Source organism: Triticum urartu, chromosome 4A (assembly GCF_056163025.1).
Source record: "Triticum urartu cultivar PI428250 chromosome 4A, HENAU_Tu73, whole genome shotgun sequence".
Taxonomy (NCBI): Eukaryota; Viridiplantae; Streptophyta; class Magnoliopsida; order Poales; family Poaceae; genus Triticum; species Triticum urartu.
In genome coordinates this window covers 611689246-611705522 of record NC_141876.1, presented here as the reverse complement: position 1 = coordinate 611705522, position 16277 = coordinate 611689246, and the positions used below count along the sequence as shown (strand labels likewise).

Here is a 16277-nt window from a genome sequence, read left to right as displayed (position 1 = left end):
AAAAAATCATGGGACTCGGTTTTTCATTAGTACGTAAAGATCCAGGTCACCAAAGCGACACATCGTTTCCACAAGATTTTTTTAGTACGCGGCCAACTCTGGTCACTGAAACGATTCGTCATTTACTTAGAATTCAGTTTTTACTTGATGCGTTTGGAGTCCTGTCCTCGAAGCTATCCATTCTTTCCTATTCGTAACGTAAGATACATTCCTTTTATAACTGGAAGAAGATCCCAGATGCATCATCTCTCACTTCCTCACGCATCTCATCTTCCCACATACATATTTCTTATAGAGTTGCGTCTGTCGAAACCGAGCTCCGGTGCGAGCGACCTTCATGCCAAGATTGGGTTGGATGCAGCGCTACCGCGTCGTGGCTGGATGGAACCGCTGCATGCCAATAGTTCTTCGTTGGCTCCCACATGGGTTCGTTTGGATGACCACCATAACCCGTCTGCCTCGGCTTCACATGCCCGCCACCCGCATAGTCGTGGCGTCACAAAGAAGCTTGCCGCCATCGCCCATGGTACAACCCTCAGTACCTCCTCCTTTTCCTCCGGCCTAGAGCACGGCCAACCGGTCGACATGGTTTGAGGTGAGAGATGAAGAAGAAGCCCTATTTGCAGTTGAGATCTATTCGCATGTACTACCAAACTACTTTCCTTACCCATGTCTCTCCTGTCTTCTCAATACCGCTAGCGCCACCTTAAGCACATGGAATTTTATTGCAGTGTGCAAACTGAACTCCTTCCTATTGTTGGTGTCAATGTTACCGTGTGCAAGCTAAATGGGTAATGCATGACCCTTTCCCTAATTTTTTTTTCATTTTGGAATCTAAAGGATAATAATTTTATTATTGACATATTGCACTTGATCTTGAATTAGTAACCAATTAATCATCACATATTATGATTTAACGATCTGCTCTCCTGCATTTGCACATACATGTGCATTGGGTTTTGTTCAGAGAAGTTTGGATCTATACTTTTATGAGCAGTCCAGTGGTCGATCTCTTCGTATCTATTATTTGTCGATCTTCCAACAATTTCTTAATTAAAGAGGGGAGTATGGATGAAGCAGAAGATTAATTAGGTTCAGTAAAGGCATTCAGTATTGCCCCCTTGACGGTCAGAATCATTGCCAAATACTTTTATCAGTTTGCATGAATTTAGTCTGTTCTTTTCACGAATATTCTGCAGAGAGTCCATTCTGATCTCCTATCTGCCCTTGCTTCAAATAAAATCGGTCGCTTAACTGAAAGTATTGTCAAAGTAATACCTTCTATGATTATTGGTTAGTTTCTTGCATGTGATTGTCATTTTTAACTACATGGGAATATGGATCTCAATGCTTTCCTATGTATAGGTTCTCATGCTCTTCATATATTATACAACGCTATTTTCATTTTCTTTCAGTTGTCTTGGACATGTTGCCGGGAGTCTCGAACATGTGTTTGATTGCTAATAGTATATGTCTAATTTTCTCATGCTTTTTTCAGGAATAGTATTGATGTGTTCTGTTCTCATGCTGCCTACCAAGGGGTTGCCAAAGATCAACGGTCGGCTACGGGTACGCTCTCCTCAATTATCAGCGATTCTCACTCCTTCAGAATGATGATGTGTTTATTAATTCCCAATCGATGGACACCTGCTTCGTACCCATTCAATTAGTTCATGTACTGGATAAAAGAGTTTGGATTTAATGGGAGGAAGCGATTAATGTTTTGTTGTGAGTACTAGACTCATGGCGAACGATGTCCGGTGCAGTCCTCTCACTCATCTTGGCCTGTAATCTCCATTTTGTCAGTTAGATTTTTCGTGCACTCAGATAACTATATTTATGTGGAATTGTACCCTTTGTCATATTTTCTAAGCTAACAAGCCTAATTATTAAGTTTGATGCATATAAAAGGGCCTTACGCTAATTCCTTGCTTTTCCAGTGGAGTATTTCTATGCTAAAGTATAGATCATGAGAACACCCTCCTCAATTACATCTATACAACTTCGTTTTTTTAGTCTGCAGGAAAGAATTTGCAGTAGAACCACAAGAGTAAGCCATGACATAATAGTGTTCTTTGCAGCAGGGAAGTTGTAATCAGTCACATCACCATTTAATTTCAATTATCTCTGACAATCATGGAAACTACAGGGATAAATTAAAAATGCACGATTTTGTTAACATACATGATTGATGTGCTGACTTCACCTTATTATGATTGATGTTGCCTGGTAGGCCCTCTGTGCAAGAAAAGTTGATATATACTCTATCCATGTCACATTGTTGTTGTTGGAATTGTCAGTGCCAATTTAGCCTTATATTCCTTTTTCTTAAACAAGACCCTTAATGCAAGCGCAGAATACCACATCAATGCTTGGTGCTCCATCTTATTCTATATAACCAAATAGATTATTCCAGTAATATATTTTTCTCAACATGTACACATGTAATCTTAACAATTAAATAGTAAAATAAATTGTATGTATTTTTTAGTTTTACTTCTCTACCAATCAAATATTCATATATACAAAAATTAAATCTCATCAAAATATATTGTAACCAATTCCCGCAGCAACGCGCGGGGTATTATCTAGTTACTACAATATATTAACCCCGAAACCTCTCCCCACGCGGAGCGGAATCCCCAAAATCAAAATCCCCGCCCAATCTTCCGCCGCCCGCCCTCTCCCGCCGCCATGTCGCGCCACCTGCTTCTCTTCGTGCGCGGCGTGCTCCTCCTGCTCGAGCGTCGCCGCCGCCGCCTCGCCCAGCCGCCGTCGGGCCCCGCGGAGGTTCTGCGCTCCGATCCACGCGGGCGATGTTGCGATGGCGCCGCAGCACAACGTCCTGCTCGAGCTGTACCACGAGGCCGTAGCGGGGGGCCTGGCGCGGCGACTGCTGCTCGCGCCGCAGCCAGCAGGCCCGGGCGACCTCGCCCCTCTTCAGCGCGCCGCCGAGCCCGAGCAGGAGGAGTCGGAGGCCGGGACGACCCTCCTCTTCGCAGCGGGGATCCGCCGTCTCCCGCGAGCGCCTCCGCTCGCCGTGGAGGTGCTCGTCGGCGTCTTCATCGAGAGAGTTCGCGCCGCGGTCCACGCGGGCGCGGTGGCGGTGGCGGACGCGCCTCCTATCCACGAGGCCGCGATCAACATCGACACGCTGATCTTCAACAGCCTACTTCACCGGGCCCGCCGCGTCGCGCCGCCGCTCAGGGACAACGCCTTCGCCCTCCGCGTGCTGCTCCGGCTCCCTGCGCGCACCTTCGTCCGCTTGCTTCCGCCACCGGCCGAAGCCCCCGCCCCCGCCCCCGCGTCACTCCTCGGCGTCGTCTTCTACGCGGCTCTCCGCCGCGTCGATGCGGCCCTCCCGCTGGGCTCCGACGGCTTCCTCCGCGACTTCACCGACCTGATCGGCCCCTTCAGCAGGCGTCTCCTTCCACCGCCCAGCCAGGATGACCACACGGTCCTCCTGCTCCCACCCCCGCTCCCGGCCCCGGCCCCGCTCGCCATCGACCCCTGCCCCGCACCGATTGCCGCCGAGGTCTGGCGTGCGGCTGCCGCAGTGCGCGCAGCCAGGACCGACACCTCCCGGGAGCCTGACGCCATCGACGATGAGCTTGCGACCAAGGTCGACGACACGTCTGTTGCTGCGGAGGGGAGCGCCAAGGTCATCATTCTTACCGGTGTTGATGATGCCCGGGAGATGATTCAGCGCCAGGATCCGAGCACGACGACTCCCATGGTGACTGTTGACGTCCCGTCAGACCTCTCGTGCGACGAGGCAGACGCCATCTTCTGCTACCTGAAGGTATCCAGGGCTCTTACTGTTGTCTTAGTTGGTCCCATATTATCACACATGCTCGACTAGGATTTGTAGTCCAATGTGCTTGGTGACAAGATTGAGATCTTCAACAATGTGAGCAGACAACTGAGGTGATTGATGTAGCCATTTTCGTTGAGAATGCATCCGAACTGAGAACTGTAAACTGAATTCATTTTGGTTATGTTTTCCTCAGCTTCTTATTTGTTGGTTTCAGCAGCTACAGTATGCATTTGTTAGTGTTTTGATGTTCCTTGCAGTTAACAGTACAATTATGTATAACTTGTAGTAGTAAGCAAGCAAGGAAGGACCGCACTAGTAAGTTCATGTATGTTTGTGCAGTTGTTTTCTTGTCTACATAAGAGGTTTGATTTTATCAAATGGCTTGTGATCGATGCGAGCAGAGGTTTGAGCTAGCAAGGATTGTTGGCATTATGATTTATGAATTTCACTTGGTTGGCTACAATTCTGTAGCACTAGTAAATTCATGTTTGTTTGTGCAGTTGTTTTCTTGTCTAAAGAAGAGTTTTTATTTGATCAAATGACGCTGGAAAGGGAAATTTACTCGTCGACGCCATGGTTGGTTTGTCAGAAACTTGCAGTTTGCCTCTAAATATATGCAGTAGCTACCTAGGCCAACCTGAAACAGTGTGAAATGTGCATTTCGCATTCGATCGGAGTATAATTCTGAATGTCGATCATGCACTTGGTGGGTGCTTTGCCTCACAGCCAGGTTCAGTCACTAAAAATGTGATTACCACGGTAGGTGTAAGACTTGAATTCTGCTTTTTCTGATGTTTCTTCACTTGGCAATAATAGTGCAAGGAATGAACCTTGTACTATGAACTGAACTGAAAACAAACACTAGCTAATGAGTGTGTGTCCAGAGCTGAAGAGCTAGCTAGCATGGTCAATAGCTTATGCTTTTTTTTTTGTGTGTGTATGCAAAAAAGGACTTATATTGCCCATTATCGGCTGAATATTGTCGAAGAGTGTTATCATGTTTATGCAGATTATTATACTAGGAAACACATTATATTGCCCAGAAATAAGTTCGTCCTGTCAAATCTTGTTTGTCTACAACAATTTTCGAACTATTTCCTTCTGTTTTCTTTTTTGGCAATGAAGAGTTGTGAAAACGGTGGATATGGATAAAGTATACGAGGTATTGTGCACGATGGATGATTGGCATGCATTCTCTTCCACTGTAACTGTACTAGTTCAGGCATGCACCATCTCTGATTTGATGAAAAATGAAAGCGCACATATGTTTCTAGTAAGGATATGCATTTCAACTAAAGCTCCATTCTAGATTCAATTCAGATGGAAGCCACGTTTTTCATTCATTCTCCTGATCGATCGCTGGTGGCGTCTTGTGTCTTCTTTCTAATGATCTTCTTTCTAATGATGTAATAATGAATCAAGAACATCACCCCACCCACAAGAACATTTTTAAACACAACATATGATTCAGTACAACACTTGTTTTAGCAAGCTAGTCATCATACATGCTTTACTATATTTGCCAGTCCCATCACGGACCCTTTTTTTGTGCAAGGAAACATATTTACTGTACTACAGATAAAATCATCTGCATATGAATATATAACACATCTATCGCTACATCAAAATATGTAGTACTACATTAGAGACCCAAGGACAGTCACAACACCAGATGCGTGACTCGTGACACAACAAAACACACTCAAACCGCAACAAATATTGGCCAAGGCAGCAACAAACAAACACTGCAAGTTGCTGCATAATATCTCTACGGACCACTCCAAGGTCTTCTTCAAGAGTGAGAGTAACGAGAAACAGACATACTATATCTCAGGCGAGGTGACGCTGTTACAAGGCTAGACTAGTCTCTCCGCACAACCCATCAGACCAAGAATCCGCCTGCTCACATCATGCAATCATGCAACTAAAAGATTAATTTCCTGCGTCTCGCCTTCTCCTGGATGACCCCCAGCTGCGAAACACCTCTTCCAACTTCACATCCTTTACACTGAGGCTGTACGTCGGGATCTGTCCTTCTCCATAATTAGTTCGTCTGCTTCTTCGCTGAAACAAAACAGTCAAGTGCAGTAAAGCACATTCTCACTAAATTACTGGTAGTGCAAAGAAATTTGAACCACCAAAATACATGTCCAACTATTCAGATTGCATATCACACTAATATAATATATATTTAGCAAAACAACCATATTTCTGATATGTTCTGTGTAATGCTGCCATGTGACTCCTCAATAAAAGACACTATAATTATGTATCAATATGCAAGCAAAACAAAAATAAGATAGCAAAATAGAAGAAAAATGCTCGACCATCTGTCCATGTTCATGATAGTAAATAGGCAAAGACTGGTACTCCCTCCGTCCCAAAATAAGTGTCTTAAGTTTCGTACAACTTTGTATTAAAGCTAGTACAAACTTGAGACACTTATTTTGGGACGGAGGGAGTAAGAAAGAAACAAATCATGTGTCCATGTTCATGCATTTATCAAAGCTTCTAGTTGGAAAAAGCCCCGACATATGCATCTCAGGTTTTGACTTTCATGCTCAAGATCAAAGTAGAAGAAAAATGCTCGACCATCTGTCCATGTTCATGATAGTAAATAGGCAAAGACTGGTAAGAAAGAAACAAATCATGTGTCCATGTTCATGCATTTATCAAAGCTTCTAGTTGGAAAAAGCCCCGACATATGCATCTCAGGTTTTGACTTTCATGCTCAAGATAACAATTTACTCATATACATAAAACTAAGGAAAAAATATCCAGTAGTCACAGCAGATTTATACATAAAACATCTAAGAACAACAAGCTCCCTTCAGAAGAATGTTTTGTAGTTGTACTGCATTGATCAGTGAACATACCGACTATTAGAAGAGAGTATTTCACAAGATTTATCTAACTACATAGCAGATTTCACACAGCATGTAGTTTCTTCAGGGCAAACACACGGCCCTTTTAGGTTCTGTAAGCAGTACTTTATTAATAGGCTCAAAATACAACCTTCACCGCAAACAGCAGTGTTTCGACATACAGACTGTCAAACACAAAAAAAGGCAAAATCTAAATGCTACATAACCAGACAAGCCTCTGCAACTTCATATGACAGACGGTCAAGACACATTTATATGATACTATAGGATAATTCAAGACTTAAAAGATGATCGAAGAGCAGACCTTTGGTGGTACAGCCTGCACTGAGGTCTGAGGGTCAGATGCCGCACATCTGTAAGAACTTTAGCAAGTATAGTACAAGATGCTATATTGTTAGATGCAGGTACTGTCTACTGGCCAGGCGGGAACGCTTTGTGTGACCGGGTAACATCCAGCACCACTCCTGATATCTTCTGTTTAATGCACCACATCTGTAAGAACTTTAGCAAGTATAGGATAGGAGACGGCAAGGTGAAAAATACTACTCCCTCCATTCCTAAATATTTGTCTTTCTAGAGATTTCAAAAAGTGACTACATACGGAGCAAAATGAGTGAATCTACACTCTAAAATACGTCTATATACATCCGTATGTGGTAGTCCATTTGAAATCTCTAAAAAGACAAATATTTAGGAACGGAGGGAAACAACTAAGGCTGCGTGTCTGGTAAAAGAGATAAGACCTGTGATTTGATTTTGTACATATCACACAGGGAGAAAGCATATGTCATCCAAAACACAGTGAAAGGCTGAAATCGTGAATCTCGGGAGGTTTAAATAGAGTTGTACACAGGGAGTACTGTAGAGAAGCGCTAACAGTGTGCAGATTTATGCAAAAGGGAAGTATGTTTATTCAATACTAGCAAAAGAGCCCGTGCGTTGCAACGGGGTAATAAGATTATGTTTCGCCACTTATCACAATTGCTCCATCTCGTCATTGTCATCAACCTATTCATCCTCCTGCCCTTTTGGAAGTTTCCTTTCACCCTTTTGCAACTTTTATTATGTACACGGCCTTGTGGTTTCCATCATCATACTGAGCAAATGCCAGTTAGAAAGGAGAGGTGAATGTGAAGGCCTACTCTGAGTGCCATCTTAATAACTGGAGCCTCGATCTGTTTTACTTTCCTTGTCAGCAAAATTAATGATTTTGATTTGCTTGTATCTGGGTTATATAACCAAATGCTCCTCTTGAAGCTAGTGTCCACATCTCTTGATGGTAATCATTATAACTGCAATAGAAGGCTGTGATGTTGCATCGTATATATTTGGGTGGGATCATGCACATGGAAAAATTTGGTACCAACGATAGTGAAGGGTAAGAAAGATATAGGTTACCTAAAAATATATTCAACTTGAAAAATGGTACTCGCTCTTTAAAGAAATATAAGAGTGCTTCAATTATTTACAGAGGGAGTACGTGTCAAATACTGTATGGTCGGTAGAAAGCATCTACCTAGCTTTTGCGACATCCGTTACTGCAGGTGTTGTTGTAGCCAGTTGGTCAGCAGGCAAGGGCATGTACATCAGCTTGAGCTCTAAGCAAAGAAGATATGTGAGGGACCGATTCAACGGGGATGACCGTGTCTGCCTCCCATCGAGACAACTGCTTCTCCTGTGAGCTCCCACTCGAGGGAAGCGAGGCATATGGAGCCAGCTCGGTTCTCAACATCGGCAAGCTCCCCATCTCGTTGTAAACTTGTAGACTAATCAATGCCAAATCACAAGTATGTTTAGGGCGATCAAAAGTTGCCGTAGCAGTACTTCTTGTGTCGGTCTCTCCATGGAGTGCATATACGTATAAATGGTATAATCAATCACAAGATGACCAACTCCCCTATGCTAATATGTGCATACGATGTGATCATCGAGGGTCCTTTATACCATTGATGATTGATTGATGGAAGCAATGGCTGATGCGATCAATATAGTGGTACTAATGTGCCCGATCGAAAACGTGTTGCATGGCGTCTAGATCCATGCGTCCACATGCTAGGGCTGCCGCTGAAGGCGACGACAAGCGGCCCTAGCGACAAATTTGCTGAGGCGAGCCTATTTTTTAAGAAGCGTGTTGGTTCTGATATTTTTATACATGTGTATATCTAGTTCTATGTCCACGTTCAACAGATTCAGATGAAATATCAAAGGGAGATGAGCGAAAAAACCGCGTGTATCGTCTGTGCCTGACTCGGACCAATGCGACGTAAAACATTAGGCCGAAGAAAGGATTTTTCAGGTATGTATGTATATTTAAAATTTATACACATTTTCAGGTTTTTTTTTCATATATAACATGTTATATTTTGAGTTAGTGTTTGATCGATAAATATTTTGAAGACCATTTTAATCCGTGGGATGTAAAAAATTAGGCCGGCGAAAGGATTTTTCAGGTATGTATGTATATTTAAAATTTACACATTTTCAGGGTTTTTTTTCATATATAACATGTTATATTTTGAGTTAGTGTTTGATAGATAAATATTTTGAAGACCATTTTAATCCGTGGGACGTAAAAAATTAGGCCGGCGAAAGGATTTTTCGTATGTATATTTAAAATTTATACACATTTTTCTTAGTTTTTTTTCATATATAAGATGTTAATTTTTGAGTTAGTGTTTGAAAGATAAATATTTTGAAGACCAGTTTAATCTGTCAGAAAAAAGAATATTTAAACAGGAAAAAGGGAAAAAAATAAAGGTTAAACAGCAAAAGGTGAAAAAAGTTGAGAGGGCAGGGGATCGAACCTGCGTCTACCCGGTAGAAGACCCACGCTCCAGCCAACGCAATACCTGAATCCTTCTTTTGCATTAGAGACAACCAACTAAATAAACCAGAGACCACTGCCGCGACTTGTGAAAGAAAACTGAATCGTTTTTCCTACTTATAGGTGGCATTGGTGGGTAATATTTAGCAACTTTAGGGGCAAATTATATGACGTACCACCAGAAGCAATATCTGCTTTATTATTATAGGGGAGATAATGGACCGTGCACAAGAATACATAGCAGCAACTTGCCGACGCATTGGATTTTCCAGCCCCTAGCTAGATATGCACTGTGCATCCCAATGTCAACAGATTTGTTAAAGTAACATTAGGATGCACCTGGGCGAAATCTTCCCTTCAAGATACTTTTTAGCAGTTCTATGGACCAGGTCAATAACCGTTTTCGCATCTTTTTTATGACCTTCTAGGAGATATTTTTCTGATTGATCTATAGTTAAACCTTCCAATGCAGGGGCATTTTCCACCATATGCACAAGGAACTCAACTTGGCCAGTGCATGCTTTAAATCCTGTAACATGCAAACTCTTCAAGTTGTTGAACAGACACTCCGGTAGCTTCCTGACAGATTCAGGTTCTTGTACCAAATGGATATAACCAGGGAAACAAAACTGCAAGTTTGAATAAAAAATGAAGCATGATGAGAAGGTTTGTGATTAATCACTTGTTCACTGTATCTATTGTCAAATGTCAAGAACATATTGTGTGTACATGAGCAACTCGCTGATAGACTTTTATCAAACTGTCACTTTATTTCATTAAAGATTTAGAGTGAATAAAAACTAGTAGCTTAAAAACAAAGCGAGCTGGATAAAGAATAGCAAGTCTAACAGTGTATCTCCATACATCAGTTCCAGGACAGCATATGCAATAACATAGATAAAAAACAAATTGTCCAGCAAGCTTAAAAACAAAGAGAGTTGGATAAAGAACAGCAAGTAAAGTCTAAGAGTATCTCCATCCATCAGTTCCAGGACAGCATATGCAATAACACAGATAAAAAGAAATTGTCCAGCACAACAGTTTACTTACTAAAAAGAAATGTATGGAGTACCGGCAAAGAAGAAACCAATATGAGTACTTACGTGCAGCTCTAACTTCTCAATGAAAGGAGCAGACCTCAGAAAAGAGACCAAGGATAAGACATCCAATCCTTCGCCATAGACCAACCTCAATTGTAAATATGTCATTTTAGAAAACATGCATCGGTAATGCATCAAACGGGGAATCTGAAAGATAAATAACCAAAGGTCATGACACGATAATGTGATGTTATAGGAAAATTCATGACTTAAAGGATGGTCCAAGAGCAAACCTCTGGTGGTTTACAGTCCATATCGAGGGTTAGATGTTGCACATTTTTAAGCACTTTACCAAGTAAAGTAATGGCGCGCTCAAAAGTGACTGTAGAAAACCATATATCTGCACATACCAGTTCTAATGATTTATTGAGGTCAATAGGCACCTTCCTTCCTTTGTATATAAAAGTTGCAAGGTTCACTGTATCGAACGCTATACTTGTTACATCGCAGAACACAAGTTTCAAGTACAGTAGATGAGGCAGCGGGCCATTAACCTTTAGTTCACCATTGAGATGGCATCTAACCATACTCAGCCACTCTAGATTACAGCAGTTTGACAACATATGTGGAATATCCTTCCCATTGACATTCACTAAGTTTAAGTCAAGCTTCCGTAGGTTAGGGAAGCCACTAAACTGCATTGGTGGCTGGAAATCTACAAAGCTAAGATGAACTTTCTGTAGACGGTGTACACTGTCCTTGTCTAAAAGCTCAAATGGGAATTTGTACTGACCATCACGACCTGGAAGTTGATGCTCTTGTGGTGCTAAATCAAAAACTAATGCCTTTGTACTTGATGATACAGCAAAACGAACCCAATTATTGAGGTGTTCAACAAACATCCTGTTCAAATCAATTTTGATCGCAAGCTCTTCAAACAACTTGCCACGGCACTGTGCCAAGACCCTATTAACAATGCGAATGAACGCTAGAGCATATACTTGTTTCCCATATCTGTTGTTGCCACATATTGTACTTCCGTCAAAACTCAGTTTAGGACAAACTGTCCACAAGTATCTCCATTTCCTTGATACGGCACTGGTTCTTACAGCCTCTTTCAGAGACAACTTTGAAAAAATTGTGCACAGCACGCCCTGCAGAACAAAAAATATATCATAAATGAACACAAGTAGACATGAGTAATCTGCAATCAAGAGACGAGATGGAGCACGAGATTTTGGCGCAGTACCTCGGGAAGGTCTCCAAACAGATCAGTCGCTGATTCATGTGCATCAATTGGTCCGTGATGTATGTAGTCTGATATAACTCCACAGATGAGAATGCAGCACAGTTTACATCGATCGTTCCCTATTATTCCCTTGGCATGGATTACTCCGCAAAGCAGAATGCTCAGCAGTTGAAACTGGCCGTTGGCTATCCGCTTTCGATGGAATGCTTCATGCCGTTGAATGTGCTTGCATAAAGCTCTGAAAGCCAGAATGCTCAACGGTTCGAGCTGACGGCTTACTGTTCCGCTGCCTATGCGGAGTTGCCTTGGATGGCAATGATCGGCCACTGTAGTTGTGAAGTTGAGGATGTTCCCCATTCCGAACTGCAATGGATATGGAGAAAACCAAATAAAATTACCTTAGTAGCAGTATTATGGTAACAGAGCAAGTGGAGTGGTGTGTCAATATTCATAAGAAATCAGTTGCAAACAAGTAGAAATTAGTAATCTGCAACCAACAGGCGGGCTGGAGCACAAGATTTTAGCATAGTACCTCTGGAAGGTCTCCAAGCAGATCAGTCGCTGGTTCCTCAGCGTCATGACGGATGTAGTCAGACAAAACTCCACAGATGAGAATGCCACACAGTTTGAACGGATTGGTTGCTGTAATTCCCTCGGCATGGATTGCTCCGCAAACCAGAATGCTCAGCAGCTGGAACCGGCTGTCGATTATCCGCTCCCGACGGAATGCTTTACATCGTACTATGTGCTCAGACATAGCCCTGAAAGCCAGAATGTTCAGCGGTTCAAACTGACGGCCTGCTATCCTGCTGCTGCTGCTGCTGGTGGCTCCTGGGTGGAGTTGCTCCTGGTGATGGCAATGATTCACCACTGCAATTGTTCCAAGCATGAAGGTGAGCATGTTCCCCATTCTAAACTGCAAAACACAAGGAGAAGCCCAATTAAAACAGATTTTCTCTACACAAATCCCCCCAGACACAACAAAAAAAGTTGCTTCCTTTACTGGGAGCAGGGGCGGATCCAGCGTGTACCCAGAATTTCACGAGGCGGCAATGGATTTTAAGTAATCATGGGTGAGCGATACCTCAGAAACCAGTTGCCGGAATTACCGAGTAGGGAGATCGAACGGCGACGGGAAGGGGAACGGTGATGGCGGCCCGTGAAAGGCGGAGGGGTTGGGGTGGTCGCCGCGGAGGAGAAGAGGTAAACCGGCAGCGGCAGGTCGAGCTGCGGTGGGTGGGTCGGTCGGACGGACTGAGGAGAGTACGGCGAGGAGTCGGGGAGGAAGGTATCCGTGCCTGCCGGCGGCGAGGAAAAACGATGGGGAATTCTGGTGGCACTTCTTTTCGGCTTTAATTTAGCAGTAGATAGATACAGTCTGAACACTGCATCTATAACCGGACCACCCATACCGGGCCCAAAAGCCCGACGATCACTCTTCGGACCCAAAACCATACACCCAATCACGCCATTTAAATTCGAGAGAATTCCTTATTTGATACTGTGTTAAATTTTGTTTCCCTATTTGACACCGATTTTTTTTTCTTTTTTATTATATAATACCGAGTCTAAATTTTATGCCCTTTATAACACTTTCGTTCGTTTTAAGCCTTAAAAGTGTTAATTGACACATGAAAATACTTTTTTACCCCTGATGTGGATGTGATGAAAAAATCATAGACGCTAGTACGTGATAAAAATCATAGACTCATGTAAGCAATGCGAACTTATGACCATCAAAGACACTTTGCAGTAAGTACGGCTTACCATCTACATTTTGCTTTACTTGGGGGAGCTCCTCCCGGGCTCCCCGCACCTCCGTCCTCGCCTCCCGGATCTCCTGCCCTATTTTGGACAGCTCGATGGTTTGATCCTTATTTTTCTACTCAAGGTCCTCACATTTAGTGACATCATCCTTGAGTTCTTGTTGCACTTTGGCCACTCTGACCTCGTGCTTCTCATTCACAGTTTTCACCGTCTTGAGTTCGGCGGCCGCTCACTCGGCCGCCGCCTTCTGCTCGTCCACAGCCTCTTTGGCCTTCTTTAGTTCGACCCTAAGGCCTTCGACCTCCGCGGCGGCGACTACAAACATAATTAAGCATGTATTGCTTAGAGATAATCCCGATATCCCGATCACTTTGATCAACAAAAGAGATGTAAAGTCTCGACCGGGCTAACCTTGCACCTTGTCAAACCGCTTGTTGACGAGGTCAAGCTCCTAATCAGAGCTCTTGAGCTTTCGATTCATCTCATCCACCGTCGTGGCATTAGCAGCCGCCGCAAGAGATGAGGCATGCAATAACAAAAACAAAACTCACATAGTTCAGACTCCCGATTTCATGATTTTTCGATCCTGATGCGGAGCATCCCAAGATCATCCCCATGGACGCACCCACACCTCCAACGGCGCCACTTGGACCAATGACACGAGCCCGAGCCAAAGCTATCGAAGATAAGGTGAACTCACTCCTCTCCGAATTTCCACTTTCTATGCATGAGACATAGCTACTACCTAAGTCCTGTTGGGGAACGTTGCAGAAAACAAAAATGTTCCTACGGTTTCACCAAGATCCATCTAGGAGTTCATCTACCAACGAGTGATCGGATTGCATCTACATACCTTTGTAGATCACGCGCGGAAGCGTTCAAAAAACGGGGATGAGGAAGGCGTACTCGACGTGATCCAAATCACCGGAGATCCTAGCGCCGAACGGACGGCACCTCCGCGTTCAACACACGTACGGTCAGCGTAACGTCTCCTTCTTCTTGATCCAGCAAGGGGGAAGGAGAGGTTGAGGAAGATGGCTCCAGCAGCAGCACGACGGCGTGGTGGTGGTGGAGCTGCAGTACTCCGGCAGGGCTTCGCCAAGCACTATGGAGGAGGAGGATGTGTTGGAGAGGGAGAGAGAGGCACCAAAGATGTGTTATGAGAGTCCCTCCTTCCCCCACTATATATAGGGAGTCCAAGGGGGGGCGCCGGCCTTAGGAGATCCAATCTCCTAGGGGGGGTGCGGCCAAGGGAGGAATCCCTCCCCCCCAAGGCACCTAGGGGGTGCCTTCCCCCTTTGGGACTCTTCCCTTCTTGAACCCTAGGCGCATGGGCCTCTTGGGGCTGGTGCCCTTGGCCCATGTAGGCCAAGGCGCACCCCCTACATCCCATGTGGCCCCCCGGGGCAAGTGGCCCCACCCGGTGGACCCCCGGGACCCTTCTGGTGGTCCCGGTACAATACCGGTGACCCCGAAACTTGTCCCGATGGCCGAAATAGCACTTCCTATATATAATTCTTTACCTCCGGACCATTCCGGAACTCCTCTTGACGTCCGGGATCTCATCCGGGACTCCGAACAACATTCGGGTTACTGCATATACATATCCCTACAACCCTAGCGTCACCGAACCTTAAGTGTGTAGACCCTACGGGTTCGGGAGACATGTAGACATGACCGAGATCGCTCTCCGGCCAATAACCAACAGCGGGATCTGGATACCCATGTCGGCTCCCACATGCTCCTCGATGATCTCATCGGATGAACCACGATGTCGAGGATTCAAGCAACCCCGTATACAATTCCCTTTGTCAGTCGGTATGCTACTTGCCCGAGATTCGATCGTCGGTATCCCAATACCTCGTTCAATCTCGTTATCGGCAAGTCACTTTACTCGTACCGTAATGCATGATCCCATGACCAGACACTTGGTCACTTTGAGCTCATTATGATGATGCATTACCGAGTGGGCCCAGTGATACCTCTCTGTCATACGGAGTGACAAATCCCAGTCTTGATCCGTGTCAACCCAACAGACACTTTCGGAGATACCCGTAGTATACCTTTATAGTCACCCAGTTACGTTGTGACGTTTGGTACACCCAAAGCACTCCTACGGTATCCGGGAGTTACACGATCTCATGGTCTAAGGAAAGGATACTTGACATTGGAAAACTCTAGCAAACGAACTATACGATCTTGTGCTATGTTTAGGATTGGGTCTTGTCCATCACATCATTCTCCTAATGATGTGATCTCGTTATCAATGACATCCAATGTCCATAGTCAGGAAACCATGACTATCTGTTGATCAACGAGCTAGTCAACTAGTGGCTTACTAGGGACATGTTGGTGTCTATTATTCACACATGTATTACGATTTCCGGATAACACAATTATAGCATGAATAAAGACAATTATCATGAACAAGGAAATATAATAATAATGCTTTTATTATTGCCTCTAGGGCATATTTCCAACAGTCTCCCACTTGCACTAGAGTCAATAATCTAGTTACATTGTGATGAATCGAACACCCATGGAATTCTGGTGTTGATCATGTTTTGCTCTAGGGAGAGGTTTAGTCAACGGATCTGCTACATTCAGGTCCGTGTGTACTTTACAAATATCTATGTCTCCATCTTGAACATTTTCACGAATGGAGTTGAAGCGACGCTTGATGTGCCTTGTCTTC

At 44.0% G+C, this 16277-nt stretch overlaps 1 protein-coding gene across 16 annotated transcripts; it reads right to left on the bottom strand.

The window, feature by feature from the left end:
- Positions 1 to 7044: 7044 nt before the first annotated feature.
- On the bottom strand, positions 7045 to 13134 carry LOC147977337 (F-box/FBD/LRR-repeat protein At1g13570-like). Of its 16 annotated transcripts, none has more exons than XR_015601847.1 (8): positions 12900 to 13065; positions 12348 to 12731; positions 11816 to 12178; positions 10860 to 11720; positions 10630 to 10773; positions 9703 to 10155; positions 9507 to 9551; positions 7045 to 8468 (listed from the first exon to the last, which is right to left on the bottom strand). XR_015601847.1 is itself a non-coding variant. In XM_087519292.1 (6 exons), exons 2-6 carry the CDS (start codon positions 12570 to 12572, stop codon positions 9844 to 9846), a joined length of 1905 nt encoding a protein of 634 aa, XP_087375418.1. In that variant the 5' UTR covers positions 12573 to 12685; positions 12925 to 13134; the 3' UTR covers positions 7045 to 9843. The 16 variants fall into 16 exon arrangements, 6 of the variants coding, with proteins under 6 accessions (XP_087375418.1, XP_087375419.1, XP_087375420.1 ...); XR_015601851.1 differs by having other exon boundaries at positions 7045 to 7994; XR_015601855.1 differs by having other exon boundaries at positions 7045 to 7194.
- Between the last annotated feature and the right edge of the window lie 3143 nt (positions 13135 to 16277).

Bases quoted from the DNA above. Each gene is read 5' to 3' on its own strand.
- LOC147977337 (XM_087519289.1), bottom strand. From the start codon at position 12,725: ATGGGGAACATGCTCACCTTCATGCTTGGAACAATTGCAGTGGTGAAT. The intron at 10,774-10,859 runs GTTTGCTCTTGG...TTTATCTTTCAG, and splicing joins TGGACTGTAAACCACCAGAG to ATTCCCCGTTTGATGCATTA. The intron at 10,156-10,629 runs GTAAGTACTCAT...TCAAACTTGCAG, and splicing joins TTGAGAAGTTAGAGCTGCAC to TTTTGTTTCCCTGGTTATAT.